This window comes from Pelophylax lessonae, assembly GCF_965119305.1.
Source record: "Pelophylax lessonae genome assembly, chromosome: 1".
Taxonomy (NCBI): domain Eukaryota; kingdom Metazoa; phylum Chordata; class Amphibia; order Anura; family Ranidae; genus Pelophylax; species Pelophylax lessonae.
Window position 1 is genome coordinate 752,119,456 of NC_138768.1, and position 24,894 is coordinate 752,144,349.

Here is a 24,894-nt window from a genome sequence, read left to right on the forward strand (position 1 = left end):
GAGTAGGACTAGGCAGAAAAGAAAAAACGTTCTGGCTCCACCCTAGGGGCAGTCCCAGAGGGTATATCCTCCCTCTCTCTGCTACAAGGCATCAGTTCTGTCACAAAGCAGCAACAGAGAATTTAACCCAACCCAACTCAATGATAGAGGGGCGGGTACTACGTCTGTCAATGAGCTAAGAGAAAAGGATTTTACGGTAAGATCTTACAAAAATCCGATTTTCTCTGTCGCTCATTGACAGACGTAGTCTTCTTGATTCACAAGAACTGGGACATCCAGAAGCAGTGCCACAAATGAGGGGTGGGATTGACAGAAATCAAAATCCAATCTAGAAGGCCCAACCGGTGCCAAACTAGAAGTTTTAAAGGCTCATTATAAACAAAGAATGAGACTCAAATAAAAATTCCAACGGAAAAAAACCCTCGAGGTAGACCACTGGTCTCCTCAAATGGCGGCCTGCAAAACCTTGCGGCCAAACGAGGCATCAGACGATGCCATTACATCAACTTTATAATGTTTTGTAAAGGTATGCACCGACGACCAGGTAGCCGCCTTGCACACCTGGACCACTGACGCCTGATGGCGAAAGGCCCATGACGCACTAAGTGCCCGAGTGGAGTGCGCCTTAACAGGGAACGGAGGCTCCCGACCCTTAATAGAATAAGCCTGTACCACCGTCTGTCTGATCCATTTGGAAATAGTCGCGGCAGATGCAGGCAACCCCTTTTTGGGTCCATCCGGGATCACAAAAAGTGAATCCGTCTTGCGAAACGAGTCTGTCGTTTTCAAGTATACCCTGATCGCCCGGACCACATCCAAGGAGTGTAAAGCAAACTCCCGAGGATGACTGGGCTTAGGACACAGGGAAGGTAATACAATTTCTTCATTCAGATGAAATTCTGAAACCACTTTTGGTAGGAAGGATGGGTTCGGACGAAGAACCACCTTATCTCTATGAACCACCAGATATGGGGAACGACAAGATAAAGCGGCTAGTTCTGACACCCTGCGTGCAGAAGTAATAGCCACCAAGAAGGCCACCTTCTGGGACAACGTAGGTAGAGGAATCTCCCTAATATCTTCAAAGGGAGGTTTCTGAAGAACCGACAATACTAAATTAAGATCCCAGGGTGGTAACGGCGCGCGCACTGGCGGAGCCAGATGTCGCACCCCCTGGATGAAATTCCGCACCAAGGAATGAGTAGCCAAAGGCTTCTGAAAGAAGATAGCTAATGCTGAGACCTGACCCTTGATAGTACTCAAGGCCAGTTTCTGCTCAACCCCTTGTTGCAGAAAAGCTAATATTCGACTAACCGAATAAGACCGTGGACGGAACCCCAGAGGTTCACACCATGCAATGTAGGACTTCCATGTGCGATGATAAATCTTTCTGGAAGTCGCTTTCCTTGCTTTAACTAGAGTAGGAATAACAGAAGCTGACAATCCCTTGTCCTTCAGCACCTGGGTCTCAATAGCCAGGCCGTTAAAGCCAGCGATCGTAAAGCAGGATGGAAGATCGGTCCCTGAGACAGTAGGTCCTCCCTGAGAGGAAGTCTCCACGGGACGTCCGCCACCAGTCTGACCAAGTCGGCGTACCAAGCTCGGCGAGGCCAGTCCGGAGCTACCAGGATTACTGGAATTCCTTCCTCCTCTATCCTGCGAAGAAGTCTTGGCAGTAACCCGAGAGGAGGGAAGGCATACATTAGCTGGTATTGCCCCCACGGGGCGATCAGTGCGTCTGCGGTCTCTGCTAGAGGATCGCGGGAGCGAGCCACGAATCTCTGTACTTTCCTGTTGAATCGTGATGCCAACAGATCCACATCCGGGGTGCCCCAACGTAGGCACAACTGGTGAAAAAATTCTGGATGGAGGGACCATTCCCCCTGATCCAGAGTCTGACGGCTGAGATAATCTGCCTGCCAATTTTCCACCCCCGGAATGAACACCGCAGAGATCGCTGGAACAAATCGTTCCGCCCAGCGAAGAATGCAAGCCACTTCCTTGGCCGCTCGGACACTCTTGGTGCCCCCCTGGTGATTGACATAAGCCACGGCCGTGGCGTTGTCCGACTGGATCCGAACCGAGCTGCCCTGGAGCTGCTCGGTCCAGTGAATCAGACAAAGTCTGATCGCTCTCAGTTCCAATACATTTATCGGCAACCTGGATTCTTCCGGGGACCAAAGTCCCTGGACAGATAACTGACCGAGAATTCCTCCCCATCCGGATAGACTGGCATCCGTGGTCACTATCGTCCAATATATTGGCAGAAATGACTTTCCCTGGCTGAGCATCGGAGACCGAAGCCACCAGACCAGAGACTCTCTGGTCTGTTTGCTCAATCGGATCCGATTGTCCAGGGATTCCGGATTCCGATTCCATCTGAGAAGAATCTCTTGCTGAAGAATTCGGGTATGGGACTGGGCAAATGGGACTGCTTCGAAGGAAGCCACCATCAACCCCAGAACCCTCATGCAAGTTCGAAGAGAAGACCAGCTGTTGGGATAGTAACAACTGGACTGCTGATTGAATCTTCCGGAGTTTCCCTACCGGAAGGAAAACTCTTGTCCTGACTGTGTCTAGAATTAGACCCAGATATTCGAGCCTCTGGGTGGGAACCAGAAATGACTTTTGCTGGTTCACCAGCCACCCGAATTCCTGTAAAGAAATTATAGTAATTTCTATGTTTTGTAGCAGGGTCTGAGGAGACTCTGCATGAAGCAGGAGATCGTCTAGGTAACCTAGAATCGATATGCCTCTTTGGCGCAGTAGTGCCAACATTGGGGCCAACACCTTCGTGAAGACCCGAGGAGCCGTGGCGAGACCGAAAGGTAACGCCACAAACTGATAGTGGTTCTCTTCTACGGAAAAGCGTAGAAACCGCTGATGTCCTGCGAAAATGGGAATGTGAAGATAGGCGTCCTTGATGTCTATGGACGCTAGGACATCCCCTGGATGCAGGAAGGCTGCTACTGTGCGAATGGATTCCATCTTGAATTTTCTTATGTTGAGAAAGGAATTGAGTGCCCTTAAGTCCAGAATTGGACGCACTTTGCCCTCTTTCCTGGGTATTGTAAATAGGTTTGAATAAAACCCCTGAAAACGTTCTGTCCAAGGAACGTGGACTACCACTCCTTGTTGTAGTAAATCCGTGACTGCTCTCCGCAGATCTTCTAGACGATCCGGGGATAGTCGGATATTGGAAGGGAAGAATCGCGCCGGTGGGAGAGATCGAAACTCGATCTTGTACCCTGACCTTATGACTTCGCAAACCCACTTGTCCGGGATTCTGGAAAGCCATGGATCCGGGAACCGGCAAAGACGTCCCCCCACCCCAGTTATGGGTGGGGGCGCACCTTCAGGCTTTGGACGATTTATCTTCAGGTCTGGAGGGGGCGGGCTTTTGCTTGCCCGACCAACGTCCCCTGAAGCCTCCTGAAGGAGCTTTGGAGGACTTAATTTTTTCACCCGCGGGACGAAAAAACTTTTTGTGAGCAGAGAAAGAAGGCCCTCGTCTTTGACGAGGTCCTTTACCTTTAACATTTTGCGGTAAAAAGGTGCTCTTTCCTCCCGTGAGATCCTTAATGATCTCATCTAAGTTGGCTCCAAATAGACGCTCTCCTAAAAAGGGGATATTAGCCAATGCTTTTTTGGAACCTTGGTCGGCTAACCAACCTTTTAGCCACAGTGTACGCCTGAGAACCACTGCTGAAACTGATGCTCGCGCCAATAATGGAGTGGCGTCTAACGCCGCATCACACACAAACTGTAACCCCTGTATCATTTGTTCCAACAAATCTGATACCGCCTGAGGGACTTCTTCTAAGTCCCGGCGTAACCACTTGGTCCATTCAGTTACAGTCTGCGAAACCAGTCCAATAGCAATTATTGGTCTGAAAGCTGATCCAATCAAGGAAAACATGGTGCGAGACATAGCTTCTATCTTGCGATCCACTGGATCTTTAAAAGACGGAGCGTCTTCTAAAGGAATAACCGTGGCTTTATTCAATCTAGCAATTGGTGAATCCACCACAGGTGGTTCTGTCCATTTCTTAATGAGGGTTTCCTCAAACGGATAACGCCTGTTAATGCGTTTAGAAATAGCAGAAGTGCGTTTTGGCAGACTCCATTCTTCTTTGATTGGATTGCCAAAACATTTGGGCAATGGAAAAACCTTCGCTACTTGATGCGTTTTTTAGTCCCAAAGGGGATTTCAGTTTCAGCCATTTCCGACGGAATACCCTGTAATCTTAAGGTTTCTTGAACAGATACAATGAGTGCGTTTACCAACGCTTCCTCTCGGGCTATGGCTGATGCCGAAACATCCTCCTCACTGTCTGAAGAGACAGTACCCGAGACACTAATCCCAGATGAAGTACCTGCAACTGCAGAAATAGGCTCAGATTCTGAATCCGAAGTTTCAGATAATAAGGGGTTAGGCGGGGGTCGCTTTCTTGCGCCCTGTCCCTGACAAGCCACTTCCACCCGGGACACAAAAGTTTCCATAATAGCTGACAATGATTCAACCGTCAGTGGGGTGCTGGAGGATCCTGCAGACACCTCGAGGGGATCCGGTGGAGATACATGAGTGGCAGGGTCCATGTTAATTCAGGACGCCTCTGCCAGAAAAAAACAAAAACTTCTTTTCTTTTTTTTTTTTTTTTAAATAAAAAATACCTCTTTTTTTTTTTTATGTGTATCCCCCTAGTGCAATAGCGCCCCTCAGAGTACCTGCTTCTCGATCCCCACAGAGAGAGAGAGGGACCCTCAAGGCTCACCACCCGATGCAGAGAAGTTTCCAACCAACTGCAGTCAGCGTCTGTCTTTTACAGACTGGAAAGAGCTGTGTTAGTTTTCCCGGGTAGAAGGACGTGGCTCCGCCCCCTGTGTACGCCTTCCGGCGTTCCCAGCTCTCCACGAGGTAGCTGGGCTCATCAAACATGGCCGCCCCCATACAGGAGACAATAGACTCCAAAAACATGGCGGCCGGCGTGACCTGAGGACATTCATGCACCCGGTCTACGGCAAAATGGCGGCGGACTGCCAAAATCGTTTTTCCCAGCACATCCACCTGCATCTCTGCTAAATGGCGGTTTATCGATTTGCAGGAGGTACACTACAATTAAGGTAGGATTATACCTCCTATGTCTGCTGTAATACTACAGTCTGCTGGGTAGAGTGTTAGCTCTCAAACCAAGTCCACTTCCCACCAAACACATGCTGTATTTACAAGGGGGACTTTTAGTGTCAGACAGATACTGACCATGTATGGAGGGGCCCATAATTCATACTGCCTCATAACGAGGAAAAAAGGGAACGTTTACTCACCATACCGAACCGACAGGCACCCTCTCTTCACAATACCCTCTCCACCGGGGTGGGGGGTTGTGGACCACTCCGGACGCCTCGACTCTCTGGTTCCTGGCGTCCAAGCAAGACTTTTAACTCGCAAGGTCAGTCCCTCCAATGGGACTCCGTCGCGGCCGACCCAGCGCGGAGCTCTGGTCTGCACGTGCTCGTAGGCAGAAACCGGGGTGACCACTGGATCTCAACATCCAGCCCGTCGCCCGGCCCCGCATACTTACTTGAATGTGTCGCGGCCGACCAAGCGCAATGCAATGGTCTGCGCGCGCTCGTAGGCCGGCTGGGGTGACCACTAGTGTCGCCCAGTCCGGCGTATTTGCTTGAAGATCTCACAGGAAACAACACTGGAGAAAAACTACCTAAAAAATATTTTTTCTAAAAAAAAAATCTTGCCAGGACCAGAGATCCCAGCAAGGAACTTAGGTCCTTACTCCTGACTAGACAGAAAAAAACTGATGCCTTGTAGCAGAGAGAGGGAGGATATACCCTCTGGGACTGCCCCTAGGGTGGAGCCAGAACGTTTTTTCTTTTCTGCCTAGTCCTACTCCTGCGGAGACAACATAACCCAGTTCTTGTGAATCAAGAAGACTACGTCTGTCAATGAGCGACAGAGAAATGGGTATTGCTTTGTGTTTGTTTGCACTAAAATTATTTTTTGTGCATCATATCCTGAAAATATGCATTAGGTAAACAGTTGCACAAATACAGTGCAACACAAAAACATTGCAGCTGCCACCAATCAATTCTACAGGGCCTCCGATTTCAGAAAAAAAATGTATGTATTTATTTATTTGGGGGGGGGGGGTTAAGGTATTTTCTAGCAAAAAAAAAAAAAAATCTGATTTTAACATGTGAAAGAAAAGGAACAGTAGCCTGCATAAGTAGTAAGAAAATATAGTTAGAAAAAAATAAGATTTGTTTAGGAAATAATGGTCTTGTGTTTGCAGAATGTAATTGAAATGTACGTGGAGAGTACATGTAATGTGCTTACAGGATTGGGAAATATGTGCATTTTAAGATTCTGTAAAAATATGTACTCTAGGCTCTAGAAAAATATACACATATTAAAATAAAATACAGGAACACTGCAAAAAGTACACAAATTAAGAGCGGGGCAGAGCCATTTAATATAGTATTATAATTCCGTGCCCTTTTCAATGTTTCATAAAAAAAAAAAGTAATTTCATCCTGTATTTTTTTCTAATCCCTTCCCTGCATAGGCTATTTAGATCTAATCTTATTACTTTAATGTTATGCACCACAGCTGCTGATGAAATTGATTTAATCCCTTTTTTTAATGCATTCAGATGTTTAATGAACAGGGTAGCATTTAAATATTTGCTGAATACAATTCCAAATTTAATTCCTTGTGTCGTTATGTGTAATTTTAGATGTTTTAATATAGGAAATACATTTTCATATTTATATATTTTTTTTTTTGCATTTAGAAGTCCAAAGAGCTAGTAATTACAGGCTTGGAAAAGGCTTATTTTGCTTTCCATGCAAAGTTGTTTTGTGTAAGAGCGGTTGCTAGAGAAGTAGAGGGGATAGAGGTTTGGGCTCCAACAAAGTACAGGGACCAATGCACAGTGCATCCAGAAAGTATTCACAGCGCTTCACTTTCTCCACATTTTGTTATGTTACAGCCTTTTTCCAAAATGGATTAAATTATTTTCCTCAAAATTCTACAAACAATACCCCATAATAACAACGTAAAAGAAGCTTGTTTGAAATCTCTGCAAATTTCCTAAAAATACAAAAACGAAAAAAATCCCATGTACATAAGTATTCACAGCCTTTGCTCAATACTTTGTTGAAGCACCATTGGCACCAATAACAGTCTCAAGTCTTTTTGAGTATGATGCTACAAGTTTGGCATGCCTTTTTTTGGGCAGTTTCTCCCAGTCTTCTTTGCAGTACCTCTCAAGTTCCATCAGGTTGGATGGGGAGAGTCCGTGCACAGCCATTTTCAGATCTTTCCAGAGGTGTTCAATCAGGTTCAAGTCTGGGCTCTGGCTGGGCCACTTAAAGACATTTTCAATTCCTGCCGCTGAAAAACCAGACATGACGCTTGCCATTTAGGCCAGAGTTCAATCTTTGTTTCATCAGACCAGAGAATTTTGTTTCTCATGGGTAGAGTCCGTCAGGTCCCTTTTGGCAAACTCCAGGTGGGCTGTCATGTGCCTTTTACTTCTGTCTTCTGTCTGGCCACTCTACGATACAGGCCTGATTGGTGGAGTGCTGCAGAGATGGTTGTTCTTCTTAAAGGTTCTCCTCTCTCCACAGGGAAACGGTGGAGCTCTGTCAGAGTGACCATCAGGTTTTTGGTCACCTCCTTGACTAAGGCTCTTCTCCCCGATCGCTCAGTTTGGCTGGGCGGCCTGCTCTAGGAAGAGTCCTGTTGGTTCCAAACATCTTCGATTTATGGATGATGGAGGCCACTGTGCTCATTGGGACCTTCAATGCTGCAGACATTTTTCTGTACCCTTCCCCAAATCTGTGCCTCAATACAATCTTGTCTCGGAGGTCTACAGACAATTCCTTGGGCTTCATGGCTTGGTATGTGCTCTGGCTTGCCCTGTTAACTGTGGGACCTTATATACCTGTATATTATATATATATATATATATATATATATATATATATATATATATATATACATATACATACACACACACAGGTGTGTGCCTTTCCACATCATGTCCAATCAACTCACAAATTCACAGGTGAACTCCAATCAAGTTGTAGAAACATCTCAAGAATGATCAGCGGAAACAGGATGAGTTCAATTTTGAGCATCATGTCAAAGGCTGTGAATACTTATGTACATGTGATGGTTTAATTTTTTATTTTTAATAAATGTGCAAAGATTTAAAACAAACGTCTTTCGCGTTATCATTATGGGGTATTGTTTGTAGAATTCTGATGAAAAATTGGATTTTTGTAAGAACTTACCTTAAAATCCTTTTCTCCGAGTCCTCTGACAGACGCAGCTCTCAATGCTTCTTCACGAATGGGTTATGCACCATCTACAGGAGTAGACTAAACAGTGAAAAGTTTTCACTCGACACGCCTATAGAGGCTGTCCCTCACAACATTACCCCAGACACACTGTGCTCTAAAATCTGTTTCGTAGCAAGCAGTGAAAGAAGACACAACCAACCTCAAAATAAAGGGGCAGGAGCTGCGTCTGTCAAAAGGATTTTACGGTAAGTTCTTACAAAAATCCAATTTTCTCTTATGTCCTCTTGACAGATGCAGTTCTCAATGCTTCTACACTAATGGGCGTCCCAAAGCAGTGTAGGCATGAGGGGTGGGAAGAACGCAACCAAAAACTGTAATGCCTTTCCAAGGCTAAGAATGTAGCCAACAGGGCAACAAAATGCTCAACAAACACCAACAGGAGCTTATCCCAAAACAAAAAATTCACCCCAAAAAGAGAAACCATTGTCTATTCGTCAAACAGCAGCCTGCAAATCTTTTGGCCAAAGGAAGCATCCGAGGATGCCATCAAATCGACCTTGTAGAATTTTTTTAAAAGTGTATACAGACGACCAGGTCGCCGCTTTTCACACCTGAGTCAAAGATGCCTGATGGCGAAAAGCCCAAAAGGCACTCAGCGATCTAGTAGAATGCGCCCTCACAGGGAAAGGAGGCCCCTGAACCTTCAACGAATAGGCCTGAACAATAGTCTGTCTGATCCACTTTGATATGGTTGCAGTAGATGCAGCCAAACCCTTATGAGGTTCTCCAGGAAGGACAAACAGAGAATCAGATGTCCGGACGGAGGAACCTCGACAACAGTTGTATCGGAGGGAATGCATAAACCAGCAGATATCGGCTCCAAGGCACCACCAATGCGTCTGTGGCGTTGGCCAGAGGATCTCAAGCCCTGGCCACAAACCTCTCTACCTTTTTGTTTAGATGAGATGCAAAAAGATCCACCTCTAGAGTTCCCCCATTGGGCACACATGAGGCGAAAAACCTTTGGATGCAGGGACCATTCCCCCTGATCCAGAACCTGACGACTCGGGTAATCCGCCTGCCAGTTCTCCACTCCTGGGATGTGAACTGCAGAGAGAGCCGGAAAAATGTGCCTTGGCCAAAGTCAGAATCTCAGCCACTTCCTTGGCCGCCCAGGCACTCTTGGTGCCCCCTGGGTGATTGATGTAAGCCACCGCCGTGGCATTGTCAGATTGCACCTGAACCGGAAGACCATGCAGCCGAGGCGTCCAATGGAGCAGGCAGAGCTTGATCGCCCTGAGCTCCAGGACATTTATCGGTAAAGACAATTCCTCCGGCGACCACATACCTTGGGCACAAAGGTTGTCCAGCACTCCACCTCAGCCAAGCAGGCTGGCATCCGTGGTGAGCACCGTCCACAATAGCGGCAGAAAAGACCTGCCCTGGCTCAGAGCGAGCAACTCTCCGACCTCGTGGGACGACATAGACATATCATCCTGTCCAAGGACTGTGGATCCTTGTTCCACTTCGCAAGAATCTTGGCAAATGGAACCGCCTCGAAGGCCGACACCATCAGCCCCAGGGACCTCGTACACATCCACAGGGAGGAAAAATCATTGTCCATCAGGATCTTGACTTTACCCTGCAAGATCTGGAGTTTTTCCTCTGGAAGAAAGACAATCACGAGAGGAGTCCAAAACCATGCCCAGAGAACTCAGAGGTACTGACGGAGTCAGCGCAGACTTCTGAAAGTTGATGGTCCGTCCAAACTCCCAAAGCGCCCGAACCGTGTTGGTCAGGTTGCCTGACATGGTGGCACAGGAGCTCGCCCTTAACAGGAGATTGTCCAGATAGAGTACCGCAATCCCCTTTTTGCGTAGCAAAGCCAGCACCGGAGCCAAACCCTTGCTGAAGACTCTGGAAGCGGAAGCTAGACCAAAGTGGAATGCCACAAATTGAAAGTGATCCTCCGCCACTGCAAAATGGAGATACTGCTGACAACCCTCGTAAATAGGGATGTGCAGACACGGATCTTTTAAAATCGATGGAGGCCAGAAAATCCCCTTGATTTAAAGACACCACCACCGACCGAATGGATTCTGTCCGAAACTTCTTCACCTGCACAAAGTGGTTCAGGGACTTGAGGTCCAGAATTGGACGCACCTTGCCCTCCTTTCTGGGCACCAAGAGCAGGTTGGAGTAAAACCCTTGAAACCTGTCCTACTGAGGAACCGGGACAATTGCGCCCTGTGCAAGGAGATCCTGCACTGCCCTCCTGAGATCTGTCAAACAATCCGGAGACAGATGGAGATTTGATGGAAAGAACCTGTCTGCTGGGCGAGATCGAAATTCGATCTTGTACCCTGTACGAATCAGTTCTTGAACCCAATTGTCTGGAATCAGAGACGTCCAGGGTTCTTGAAAGTAACGCTAGACCATTGATTAACTCATCCAAGGAGTCACCAAACAGACATTCAACCAAAAAGGGAAGATCAGTTACGGCCTTCTTAGAAGCCTGGTCTGCCGATCAGCTCTTCAGCCACACCATGCGGCGTATGGCGATCCCCACCACAGACACTCTGGCAGCCAGAGGAGCCGTGTCCAGGGCTGCATCACACAGGTACACCATGGCCTGGGCCATCTGATCCGTAAGCTCAATTAGAGTTGGAGGAACCGACTCAGCGTTCAAGTTGCTCCTAGGCACCATGACCCATTCAGTGACCGTCTGAGAAACCAGGAAGGAGGCGAACATAGGTTTTAGAATCAAACCCGCCAACAAATGCAGGTGGCGGGAAAGGGATTCCATACACCTGTCCAACGGGTCCTTAAACACTGGGTAGTCTTCTACAGGTACCACAGTAGATTTATTCGACCTGGAAACAGTGTGATCCAGCTTAGGTGACACCATCCAACGTCTGCAAAGGGGTAACGGCGATGAAAGCGCTTGGGAACCACCAGCATGTGTTTAATGCGCCGCCATTGCTCATTCACAATATCGTGAAAATCCTCGGAACAAGGAAAAACCTGACCGACTTCTGGGCTTTGCGGGAGCCGAAGACAACCCACTTTCCTGACTGTGTGGGCTCATCATCCAATTGCAATGTTTCCCTTACCCAACGAATCAGTGCTTCCACCAGAGCGCGTTCCCGCGCTGCAGCTGAGGAGGACTCCTCACTGTCTGACTGTGAGGACAAGGATCCCTCAGGGAGGGTGTTGTCTGTGGCAACCACATCAGGCTCTAAATCAGAGGACTAAGAGGGCATCGGCTGTTTATTGGTAGAGACTTGTTTCATCACAAGATCCACCTTTGACACCAGAGTTTCTAAGGCTGCAGAAAGACACCAGAGAAGGTGATCCGGATGGTCTGGATGCACAATAAAATCAGAGGGGAAATTTTCACCTTGGGACTCCATTTTGTAGCAGAGAAAAAAAAAATGAGTACACTGCCCCTTAAAATTGCGATCTCTGTCCGCACCGCTACACCGTGCTAAAGCCGGAGTCCCCTTTTAATGTGTCCTGACAGGAGCCAAGTATGTCCGAGGAATGCCCAAAGGACTAAAAAACCCCCTTACTGTACTAGCACCCTGAGAATCAGCCGCTCTGCAGTAAGTCTTCCAGCAAGTGACCAAACATCACTAGAGGCCGAGTCCGCCTGTGTAGCCAAAAAGCCACAACAAAATGGTGCCAATAGAAAAACATAGGAAGCAAAGGGAAAATGGCCGCCACCCATACAGCGCAGCTTTTGCCTACACTTAAAATGGCGGCCACTCAGGAGGCTAAGGGAGAATGGCCGCTGCCCATACACAGAAGCGGCCTATGCCCACACCTAAAATGGTGGCCGAAAAAGGGGACAAGCACCCAGGAAAACCAGGGATGAGGCCCCCGCAGGAATCCATCAAAAAGTACCTCCCAGGACAAGGTAACATCACAGCCCCCCCCGGCATCAGACGCTGCTATAGCACCCCCAGCCGGAGTGGGAAGGGCAGGACCCATTCCCGACAGGCCTGAGGGATCTTCCAGAGAGATAGAGCCCTGTTATCCCCAGCAGTGGGCCCCATCTCCCCCTCAGAGGTCTTTCCCAGGGAAACGGGGGACGTTGCATCACTCACCATACCATGGACCAGGGGGCTCCTCTCCAAAACAGCTCGTCTCCCACCCTGAGTGGGGGTGCTACCAGCCAGTCCAGGTCAATGCGTCCCAGTGAAGCATCCGCTCGCAGGCTCGTCCCCATCCACCGGGGCTCTGTTGTGGCGAGGCCTGGGCGGACCACACCCTGCGCACGCTCGTTGGCCAGGCTGGGAGACCACAAGGATCTAGATTATCCAGTGCGAAACCACAACTCGGCTGTCGCTTGCAGTTCACCAGGAGGATTCCCCCGACACTAGCTAGCGATAGTGAGTAAAAAGAAATAAACAAACATCTTCAAAAGAAAATAGAAACTGAGACCGAAGTCCCAGCAGGAAACCTAGGTCCTACTCCTAAACTAGGAAGCAAGAAAATGATTTTAGAGAACAGTGTGTCTGGGGTAATGTCATGAGGGACAGCCCCCCCTATAGGAGTGTCGAGTGAAAACTTTTCACTGCCTAGTCTACGCCTGTAGATGGCGCATTACCCATTAGTAAAGAAGCATTGAGAGCTGCGTCTGTCAGAGGACGCAAGATGAAATAATGAATTTAATCCATTCAATCCTGTAACATAACAAAATGTGGAAAAAAGTGAAGCACTGTGATCACTTTCCAGATGCACTGTATAAAACCTGCAGCAGAGAAAAGTCAAGCAGCTTCTCATAGCAACCAGAATCATCGTGAGAGCCAAAATCTGGTTTGTAGCTGTGGACAATGGCTTGCTTTTACTTTATTCTGCTCTTCATAATTCTTCCATGGTGATATCAGAACAATTATTTTTATATGGGTTTTAAATGTACAACAGGTGGCAGAGATGGGGGGGATCAGTTCCTCCTTCCCATGACCCCCAGATGTCAAATCTGGATGGTTTATTTTCTGGTCCTTTCTTGGTCAGGAATGAGCAAATAAAAAAGCATCCAAGGTGAACATACAGAAAACAAGGTGAAAGGGGGTGCACAAACCACACAATGAGTTTGATTTACTATTACTGGAGTGCGCAAAATCTGGTGCAGCTGTGCATGATAGCAAATCCACTTCTAACTCAGCTTGTTCAATTAAGCTTAGAGGAAAAAAAAACAAAAAAAAATGGCAGCCGGTTTCTATGCAGAGCTGCACCAGATTTTGCATGCTCCAGTTTTAGGAAATCAGCCCACATGCCTTCTGTGTAGGAGAGCCACAGCTCTGATGAGGTTGAGGTTGGCTGCCTGTGCAACGAGAGCTGCACTATCTGGCATTGAAGTCTAATTCAACCTCTTATTAAATGTATCAACTTTGATTATAAAAAAAAAAAGTGTGCATTAATTACTTTTTCACATTGGAGCTTGCAAAGCATTGCAACCGTGATTAATGGATTGTGGGTACAACACACAGTCTTCTGCAGACTATTCCTCCAGCTGTCTATACCAAGGCAAAGACCTTTAGTTACAGGGCTGGAGGTAGTATCAATGAATTGAAAGTGTGGTCTCTGTGAATGGATGGATTATGTAGGCTGTGGGAGGTGAAGCAAGCCACAGCAGCACCGAATTAAAAAAGTGACAAGAGTCTGTGGGTAGAAAAAAAACCAAATTCAGTAAAAAGGGGCACATTGAGTATGGGGGGCTGTGAACCTTGACTATGTTTTATGTTACACCCCAAAAATGAGTAGAACATAAAACATGGTTGGACATTCTACAAGTTTTTTTAAAGTTCTCTCAGCTAGTTACACATTTTTACTGCTTCAACAGAAAAGACTCTTGCCGCAAATGAAGGTTAAAGCGGAACTATAGTTCCACTGTGACAAACTGCGAGCAGGCAGGCTCTTTTTTGCAGAAGAGACATGCACAGCTCAGGTTACATTGCCAGCATAGCTCCTGTGTGCCGGGATGACTGACTCCTGTGCATATCATGGAGTGACATCTTGCCAGTCAATGAAGAAGGATGAAACGGGCATCCAGTTGAAGATTGTAGCGCTGGGTAGGACCGTTGAAAAACAGGTACGTTTAGGTTTGTTCTAAACCTCCTTTGTCTAACTTCCAATCATGGCCACATGTCCTCCTCAATAGTGATTTCAAAAGACAAGAGTGGTGAATGGCCATTGGATATACCCCAGGGGAGGTAACAATTGTTCACACGCACAAACAACATTTTTTTTTTAAAAGACGAATTCTGCTACAAGCATAGCCTCTGATTTGTCTGGTCAGTCCTAAATATCATTTCACATAAAATATCCTGAATGGAAAAGGAACCACTTTCCCAGGTTGGACTGCATCACACTAAAGTAAACAGATCAGATATACTGTACATGGATGGGGCTAGGCAGTCCTGTTAAAATATACGCTTGATGGGGTCTACAAGCAGGGAGATCTTCAATGATCTGCAGCAGGTGAGGGAACTGTACATCGATTTTCCAGCTTCTGCCTGAAAATAACAGGCCTCTTAAGAGGTTTAGATTGCCGTCCTGCTTACAGTTCCCTTTACTTTCAGGCCGGGTAACTAAGACATCGCTGTGATGTGAACATCCCTTTTCCTTTCTCAAATCTGTAATCTCAAAATACTCTTGTTGAGCCCCTGACATTTGCAACAGCCCTTAATGTATTCTCCATGGGAATATATGGAAATGCATTTCAGATGGTAAAAACAGGAAGTTTAACACAGTTTTGCACGAAAAGTTACTTGGGTAGACTACAGTAAAAACCTGACTAGGAAAAATTTCCCTCAATTTTAGCAAAACATACTGAATATCCAACAAATCAAAAGTAATAAAATGTTTTATAGCTTTCTTTTATCATTAAATGTCAAAAACTAAAAATTAATATCAGATAAAGCGGAATTAATGGTGTCAATAATAAAAATATCTTACGGATGTCCAGGATCTGGTGTCCGCACAGACTGTGCTATACCCAGTACTAACAGTGCCTAAAAGGAAGAGACAATAGGTGAAAATAAAAGCACATACAACATTCTCTTATACTACAAGTATATAGGCAAGTTGTGAATTTAAAAACGTAACTTTAGTGCAGCTACACTTACTGTATATTAAGCTGCTCACAGCTCTTCCTGCAAGATTTAAACCCAGCTATCAGATACAGGGAAGCCAGCGAGCCGTTAGTCAGAATCATACAGGGCAGACCTGCGTAAGCACTTCAACTCTACATTCAGTTCAATGAAAAGGACCGAATGGGGAGTGTTAGGTTAGAGGATTGTTGTTTGAATCGCAAAGTGGTCACCAAAGTCCTCTAGTATTTTGTTTCTCTCTAGAATACTAAATACTGGAAAGGAATAAGCTCAAGAACATCCCAAATCCCAGTCACCTCTGAGTTTTAGTGTAGGGCGGTTTTTAAAAATCCCACTTGCTGCATTTTAGGTATGGTTTCCAACAGAAACAGCTCTACAAGGCTAAATGATACTGTATATAAAGTACACCCAAAATTCATTATAAAACATGAAAAATTCAGAAGTGTGAATGAACCCCAACAAGTATAAGGACCAGTGCCTGTGGAAATTTGTTTGCTTCAAAATCTATGGGATTACAAAACCTACTTAAAGAAGGTCAAATGCAAGTTCTAGGGAGATTAACTAAAGGCCATATGCACCTGTCAGATTGCAACTGAGCAAACCAACATTAAACCGATGGCTTTCAACAAGTCCAGAATATACTTGCTAGCTTGTTTAATACTTTCAGCGACACCGATCAACTCAAAGTTGAATTCTGGGATAAACCGGAAAATGTAATCTTAAAACTGCACCCTCCCCCCCCCCCACCACATTCTAATATCTATATCAACTACCCTGTGGAAGAAATATGTATATACTTACCTGTTCTCAGGCTGCTATAGCCTGGTCACATGATCTCCCCTGCCTCAGCCAGTGTCGGCTACAAGGAAGAGCAGAGAGAGCACCAACAACAGCTGGAATGCCTGAGCGGTGAATTCACCCATAGGCTGACCATGGGCTGTCAATACTTGGCGCTCCCTCCTCTCCCCTGATGCCAACACTAGCTGGCAGAGGGGAGCTGATCACGAGTGTTCTGAGAATAGGTAAGTATATGCATCCTTCTACCGTGTAGTTAGCATAGGCGTTAGAAAGGCGTAGGAGCATGTATAGGATTACTTTTATCTCAGCATTCCACTTTAAGAAATAGCCTCTTACCTGTCCAGGGAGAGGCATCATCATAGTCCAAGGCCAGAGTAAACACGGATTTTATTTACATTCATCCTGTCTGCAGTCAGTTTGCACTATATAGTTTCAAAAGCAATAATACTGCAGACCAGAAGTGTCAGCAAGAGGGGCATTTGACCCACGTACCTGTTTAATAGAATGCCTTCAATGACAGGAGCCATAACAATTATTATTCCTTTAGTACATACTGCACTACACTAATGTAATCACCAGATAAACAGCCCAGAATATGCTGGAAGAAGGCAGCCCCTACGTGCATTTAGTTTAAGAGAAAAGTTTGAAGAGAAAAGACAATGCCCTCTAGGTGATCTAGGATTTTATTAAACTCTGCTGCAGATTTCTACTGGTTTCTGGTCTAAGAAAAGCCTGTTTGTACAGAGTAAATCTGAATGAAAGTGACCGTTTTATTAATTATTGGCCGATGCACTTGCAGTGTTCCCATAAGGGAACCTTGCAGTGCCTGCATCCCTTTAGAAGTAACCCTTCAGCAGTATCTTACCAATATAATATTTTTGTTACAGAGTATGCCTAAAATATGACTTTCATCTTAGTATAGCGTATTCGGAAAATCAGTGAGCCAATCACAAGCAGGAAAACGGAATTTTTGTAAAATCTTACCTGTAAAATTCCTTTCTCTGAGTCCTCCGACAGTCGCCGCCTCTTCATATTCGTCACATATGGGGGTATTAGACTTTGCTCCGAAGGAGTAGCTAGGCAACAGAATATGTTAACAATAAAGCTTTAACATATCCCACCCTCAAGGGGTGGTCCCCTCAGTCAATACCCTCCTACTTCCTGCAACCATATCTCAGTTTTAGTGGAATAGCAGTAGAGTATACATTCAAACCCCAAAAGAGGGGCGGGGGCGGCGACTGTCGGAGGACTCAGAGAAAGGAATTTTACAGGTAAGATTTTACAAAAATTCCGTTTTCTCTTACGTCCTCCGACAGTCGCCGCCTCTTCATATTCGTCACATATGGGGACGTCCCAAAGCAGTGCAAACATGAGGGGTGGGAAACGCATCCGCGCCGAAAAGGCAACGCAGTCTCCACATCAAAGAAAGGAACCTTACCAAAGGAAGGAAACCAGCTGGGCAACAGCAAAAATAAGTGCTCAACAGGAGCAACAACCCAGGAAAAGACAAAAAAACCAGGGGATACAAAAAACTATCCCAACAGCCAGGAGTCCCCAACAAGGGACCCTATGGAACAGCCGCACTAAGAACCTTGCGGCCAAAGGAAGCATCCGCCGATGCCTGAACATCTACTTTGTAGAATTTTGTGAAAGTGTGTACGGTCGACCAAGTCGCCGCCTTACACACCTGGGCTACAGAAGCCCCATGACGGCAGGCCCAAGACGTACTCAGTGATCTAGTAGAGTGCGCCTTCACAGGCACAGGGGGAACCTTCCCCTGCAAGGCATAGGCCTGTTCAATGGTCTGCCTGATCCATTTGGCAATGGTAGAGGCGGAAGCCGCCATGCCCTTCCGAGGACCCTCTGGAAGAACAAACAAGGAGTCAGTCTTACGAAAAGACTCAGTCGATTTAAGGTAAACCCTTATCGCCCGAACAACATCCAGAGAGTGCAATCTCACCTCCTTCGGATGTTTAGGCTTCGTGCACAACGAAGGCAAAACAATATCCTCGTTAAGATGGAATTCCGAAACTCGTTTCGGTAGAAAAGAAGGATTAGGTCGCAAGACCACCTTATCCAAATGAACAACCAGGTACGGAGACTTGCAGGACAAAGCCGCCAGTTCCGACACTCTGCGAGCCGAAGTGATCGCCACCAAAAAGGCGACCTTTTTGGACAACATAGACAACGAGATCTCCCTGATCTGTTCAAAAGGAGCACGTTGTAACACAGATAGAACTAGATTCAAGTCCCAAGGGGGCAAAGGAACCCTCCTAGGAGGAACCAGATGCCGCACACCCTGAATAAAAGCGCCAACCAAGGAGATGGAAGCCACGGGACGTTGAAACAGAACGGCCAGCGCCGACACCTGACCCTTAATCGTAGCCAGCGCCAAACGCTGATCGACACCCGTCTGAAGGAAAGACAGCACACGGGAAACCGAGTACGTGCGGGGTGAAAACCCCCTGGACTCACACCAGGCAAAATAGGCCTTCCAAGTACGGTAATAAACCTTCCCCGAGGAAGACTTCCTCGCGTTGATCAAAGTATGAACGACCTCTGGAGAGAGACCCTTCTCCTTCAGGACCTCGGTCTCAACAGCCAGGCCGTCAAAGCCAGCGACTGTAAAGCAGGATGGTAAATCGGTCCTTGAGACAGTAGATCGTCTCGAAGAGGCAGACGCCAAGGAGCGTCGACCGCCAGATTCACGAGGTCTGCGTACCAGGACCGGCGAGGCCAGTCCGGTGCCACAAGAATCACCGTGCTGCGTTCCGAGTGCAACCTGCGAAGGAACCTGGACAGCAACTGAATCGGTGGAAACGCGTACATCAGCCTGTACTGATGCCACGGGGCCACTAACGCGTCCGACGCGTCTGCCCGAGGGTCGCGCGTCCTTGCCACGAACCTCTTCACCTTGTAGTTGAGGCGAGACGCGAACAGGTCCACATCTGGAAGACCCCACTTCGCGCACAACATCTGGAAGACAGCCGGGTGGAGAGACCATTCCCCCTGATCCAGGGTCTGGCGACTCAGATAGTCCGCCTGCCAGTTCTCCACTCCCGGAATGTGAACCGCCGTTATCGCCGGGACATGAGTCTCGGCCCAAGACAGAATGTCGGCCACTTCTCGAGCCGCTCGGGCACTCCTGGTGCCCCCTTGGTGGTTGATGTAGGCCACCGCCGTGGCATTGTCCGTCTGCACCCGAACCGGGCAGCCCTGCAGCCGGTCCGTCCAGCGATGAAGACAGAGCCTTATCGCACGCAATTCCAGAATGTTGATCGGAAGGGAAGACTCCCCCTCCGACCAGGTCCCCTGGGCGGACAGAACGCCCAGAACACCACCCCAGCCCGACAGGCTGGCATCCGTGGTGATTATCGTCCACGAGATCGGACGAAACGACTTGCCCCCGGACACCAACGGGGACTGGAGCCACCACAGAAGGTTTTCCCTGGTGCGATGACTCAACGAGATCTGAAGATCCAGAGATTGAGGTCGCCCGTCCCACCTGGACAGGATCTCCGCTTGGAGACCCCGCGTGTGAAACTGCGCGAAAGGAATCGCCTCGAAGGCCGAGACCATCAATCCCAGACATCTCATACCCGTCCGCAGAGACGAGTGTGGAACGTCCCTGAGGGACCTGACTTCCTCCTGAAGAGTCCTGAGTTTGTCTTCCGGCAGGAAGACCTTCGCCTGCACCGAGTCCAGTATCATTCCCAGATAGGGGAGACGAACCGACGGACTCAGTGTCGACTTTGGAACATTTATCGTCCAACCAAACTCCTGCAGAGTTTGCATTGTGACAGACAGGTCCTTCTCCAGACCCTGTCTGGTTGCAGACCGAACCAGAATGTCGTCCAGATACCCCAGGACAGAAATGCCCTGGGCTCTCAATAATGCCAGAACCGGTGCAAGCACCTTGGTGAAGACCCGCGGAGCCGAGGCGAGCCCAAAGGGCAACGCCACAAACTGGTAGTGATCCTCCGCAATGGCAAATCGAAGGTACTTCTGATGACCCTCGAATATGGGGATGTGAAGGTACGCATCCTTCAAATCGATGGAGGCCATGAATTCCCCCGGAACCAGGGCAGCCACCACCGAGCGCAGGGATTCCATGCGGAACTTGCGAACTCGCACAGAGCGGTTCAGAGCTTTCAAGTCCAGAATCGGACGAACCTTGCCCTCCTTCCTGGGCACGGTGAACAGATTGGAATAAAACCCCCGAAATCTGTCCCGATGAGGCACCGGAACCACCACTCCCTGAGCCCTCAGGTCCCGCACCGCCAGGTGCAGATCCCGCAGGCGCTCTGGAGACAGTTGAAGATTTGAGGGAAAAAATCTGCTCTCCGGCCGAGAGAGAAACTCGATCTTGTAACCAGATCGAACGATTTCCAGAACCCATCTGTCCCTCACACGGGCCAACCAGGGCTGAAGAAAACCGAGCAAGCGTCCCCCCACCCCAAAACTGGGTGAGGGCGCCCCTACAGGCCGAACTGTTATGGGCCGCAGGTCCGGATTGACCGGACTTCTGTTTCCCAGACCAGGGCTTCTTCTGAGAGCCTTGGCCCTTGAACGGTTTGCCCTTGTAGTGCGGCCGAAAGGCACGAAAGGACCCCTGAGGGGGCCGAAAATGAGCATGCTTCTTCCCAGAAGCCCCCTTAGCCTTGGGGAAATGGGGCAAGAGAGTGCTCTTACCCCCGGTAATCCCCTTAATCAACACATCCAGGGACTCCCCAAAAAGGCGAGACCCATCATAAGGCAGATTGGCTAAGGTTTTACGTGAAGATTGGTCCACCGACCAACATTTCAACCAAACCAGGCGGCGAGACAACACCGCCACGCTGTGCACACGCGCGGCCAACGGAATCAGGTCCAGGTCCGCATCACACAGATACATGACACCCTGGTGGATCTGATCCACCATATCCAGGGTCGCCGCCGAGGCCGAATCGGCCACTAGGACGCGCCTAAGCATCTGCGTCCAACTTGCGATCGCCTGGGCCGCCATGAGAGAAGCAAACAGAGCCTTAAGCATAGAACCCGTAACAGAATAAGTATGACGGGCAAGAGACTCCAGTCTCCTATCCGTGGCATCACGGAAAACAGGGGATCCCTCTGCAGGGATCGCAGTGGCTTTGTTCAAAACCGCAATAGCATGATCCACTGGCGGAGGCACACACCACCGTTCATCAGTGGCAGGCGAGAAAGGATAACGCAGCTTAAATTTACTTGGTACCGCAAAAGGCTTGCGCAAATCGCGCCATTGGTCCTTAACAGCGCGCTGAAAATCAGCATTGCAGGGAAAAACCTGCGGCGTCCTGCGTTTTCTCTGCGTCCCATAAGCCGCCAAGGCAGCGGGGGGACACACCTCGTCCTGCAAACGTAGCGTCTGCTTAATGGAAGCAATCAACTCATCCATGATTGCAAGCTCTTCAGGCGAGCCAGGGGGAGAATTATCAACCCCCTCAACTTCAGCCTCTACCTCAGACCCCACTAGATCAAGAGAGGAGCGGGACCCCGATAGGGGGGTCCCCGCCAGAACAGCCCCATCACCTTCACCCTCAGAATCAGAGGACAGAGCAACTCTGGGCCGTTTAGCAGATTGAGCAGCCACCAGCATTTGCACCTGTGCAGCAAGGCCAGCCACAATAGTGGCTAAATCCCCCCCTGGGGGGGAAACAGCGGTCCCCTGGCTTTCCACCAATACTGTGGGAAACTTGCCCTCCTGAGAATCCATTGCCCCTGTATGCCAGACAACCAAGGGTTAACTGCCCCCTTACAGCAAGCGCGGCAAGCGCAGCCCACCGCACCACACTCAGGCACAATGAGACCCCCACAGGGAATATACAGACTGAATACAGGCAATGGAACACAGGAATAGAAGGATAAAACCTGAGGAGACTCCGCTGCTGCTGCTGCCTCGATCGGTGCTTCCAGGAGAGAGGAAGTGATGCTGCCAGGGCGCTCTATGTAAGCCTATGGAGGCTACAAGAAAATGGCCGCCGTGCATGTAAACCATGCGGCCGGAGCGGGCGCCGGTAAAATGGCGTCGTTTGGCGCCGAAATCGCCGCTCCACAGTGCATAAAATCACACACAATATTATCCCATTATATGGATACACGTTAGATCGCCGCAGCGATCGCTGTATATGCCCCAACATGCCATTAAAAACATGCCCCACAGCACACAGCTCCTCACACTGCCCAGCCTGACATACTCAGTGTCATACAGCTCCCCCCCCCCCCTTGCAGCCCACAGCATGCAGCCGAGAGATAGGGAGACAAGCAGTGTGATTAAAGGCAGGTTACACAGTCCCAGACTGAGACCCCCCCCAGACAGACAGGTCCCCACATAGATACACTTACCTCACATGGCGTGGGGAACCCGCACAGGCGAACAAGCCGCTGCACATGAGGCAGGGAGAGTCGCAATTCAAGACGCACACAATGGCGGTTCAGAAACCGCACAGCGTCCGGTGAGGTAGCCACCTCACCAATCATCCCTGCACTGAACAGGGATGGGTCGTTCACTGTGCCAGGAGCGTTACCTGGCTGAACGCTCGATGGCAGACTGGGAAGCCACTGACCCACGACCTGCGACCAGGGGGATCAGCCCGAGACCCAGTCCGCATGATCCTCTTCGTCCGAAGAACTAACTAATGCTGACAAAAATAACAGCTAAGTAAAGGTAGAGAGAAAACTCAAACAAAATACCAAAAAGAAGAAAGAGTCTGGGACAAAAAGTCCCAGCACAGAGAGAGCCAGCCACTCCTGACAAGCTAGACATTAAAACTGAGATATGGTTGCAGGAAGTAGGAGGGTATTGACTGAGGGGACCACCCCTTGAGGGTGGGATATGTTAAAGCTTTATTGTTAACATATTCTGTTGCCTAGCTACTCCTTCGGAGCAAAGTCTAATACCCCCATATGTGACGAATATGAAGAGGCGGCGACTGTCGGAGGACGTAAGAGAAATTACTTTTCTGGGAAGCGCTGTACCCCAACTGTACTCTAGGTAGCCATATTGCATTGAATTTTATAGAAAGATGACAGAGCTGCAGATTGAAAAGGTATTTTTTAATAACATTCAAGTACAGCATGGCTTGCGTAACAATTGTATATGCAATATTTTTTTTGTTCATCCCCAAGATCACATGTAATCCAGGCAGCCAACAAGATAATACACATCTAAATGGGGATCCCTGATGACTTTGTTTTGATTTCTGGCCTGCTGTCACTGAGTTGTCCAAAGGAAGGGCCTCTGCAAGGACTCAAAATATGGTAGTTTAACTTATGTGATGCGTTATATTTACAAAGATTACTGAAACACATTTCTTGGAGTGCTGGTGACTTTCTGCTCTTGAGTTCTGGTTTGCAGCCATGCTGCTCTATAAACTGTTCAGTGCAAACAGGTTAACTAGAAGGATAGCAATGTTACCAATGACCTGAGTAAGTAATGACCGTTCCACAAAACACAGGAAAAGAAAAAAAGGCAGGATGCAAGAGTTTATACTTGCAAATATGCGTAGTGTTCATTAATTTGTTAAAAAAATAAAAGAATGACATACAACACTTTTGTTAAAAAAAGAACATACTTTATATTAATAATTATATTCAGGCAGGCTGCGCTGTGAGAGGACACGTAAAGGGGCAACAAGTCCCTTCCATATAGTTATGGACACCCGGGATCGTCATATATAGCGTCCTGAGTTTACACAAAAATTCGGAAGACCTGGATATCCGGGCATATTGTGTACCATCTATACAGGATTGCCTGCCCAAATGATTCTGCCCTAATGTGAAGGAAATAACACTAAATAGTAGATGTACCGATACGTCTTATAATATAATTTGGATATATGGTCCATGTCTATTTAGACATATTATTATCTTCTATACATCGTGTCCGGATCGTTGATCTGCACCAATTCGGAACACTAGCTGGTTCTCTGGTCTCTGCCCTAAGCCCTGAAGAAGCGAAGTCAAGCGAAACGCGTTGGGAACACAGGGACCATATACAACTTTTTTGAGACTTGTACCATCTGGTTACCTACGTAGAGTTCTGATTTTTAATATATGTGTTCATTATATATGTGTGTCTCTAGGCATGGTTCTTGCCCCTTTTTTTAATTGATACTTAATAAAATGCATTTTTAAATATATTTTGTGTGGCGTTTAGTCTTTTGACCACCTCATCTGAGCCTCCAAAGCCCCACTTTTTTCCTATATTTTGTCTGAAGTCTATAGGGGTGTGGCTCATATCTTACAGCAATTTTTCTTAATATAATACTTTATATTAAATGTTACAAATTCCATTTAAAATTTAAAGGCTTTACAATGACCTTTCCATTTAATTTAGCCCGCTATGATTTTTTAAAACTGCTTCTTTTAAACCATATAGCAATATGTCATGTTGTAAGTTGTATGCAATGTGTATAGAACATTCCCAGATATGTCATCTCACTTGGCAATTGGTTTGAGGAAAGTATTGCAACGTCCAATTTATATACAAGAGCAACAGGTCAGGAAAGTTTGCTCAAATCCTTTCAAAAGAATATTATGGACCATGTGTATGTAAACTCTAACATTAAACTTCTCTTATACAGTATCTCACAAAAGTGAGTACACCTCTCACATTTTTATAAATATATTATAT

At 47.6% G+C, this 24,894-nt stretch overlaps 1 protein-coding gene across 1 annotated transcript in view; it reads right to left on the reverse strand.

Moving 5' to 3' along the window:
• SLC30A9 (solute carrier family 30 member 9) overlaps nucleotides 1-24,894 on the reverse strand; it is a 201,967-nt gene that overhangs the window by 43,065 nt on the left and 134,008 nt on the right. Inside the window, exon 10 of the mRNA XM_082243525.1 lies at nucleotides 15,289-15,344. Within this exon, the coding sequence (XP_082099651.1) occupies nucleotides 15,289-15,344 (56 nt within the window). The remainder of the gene's footprint in view (nucleotides 1-15,288; nucleotides 15,345-24,894) is intronic.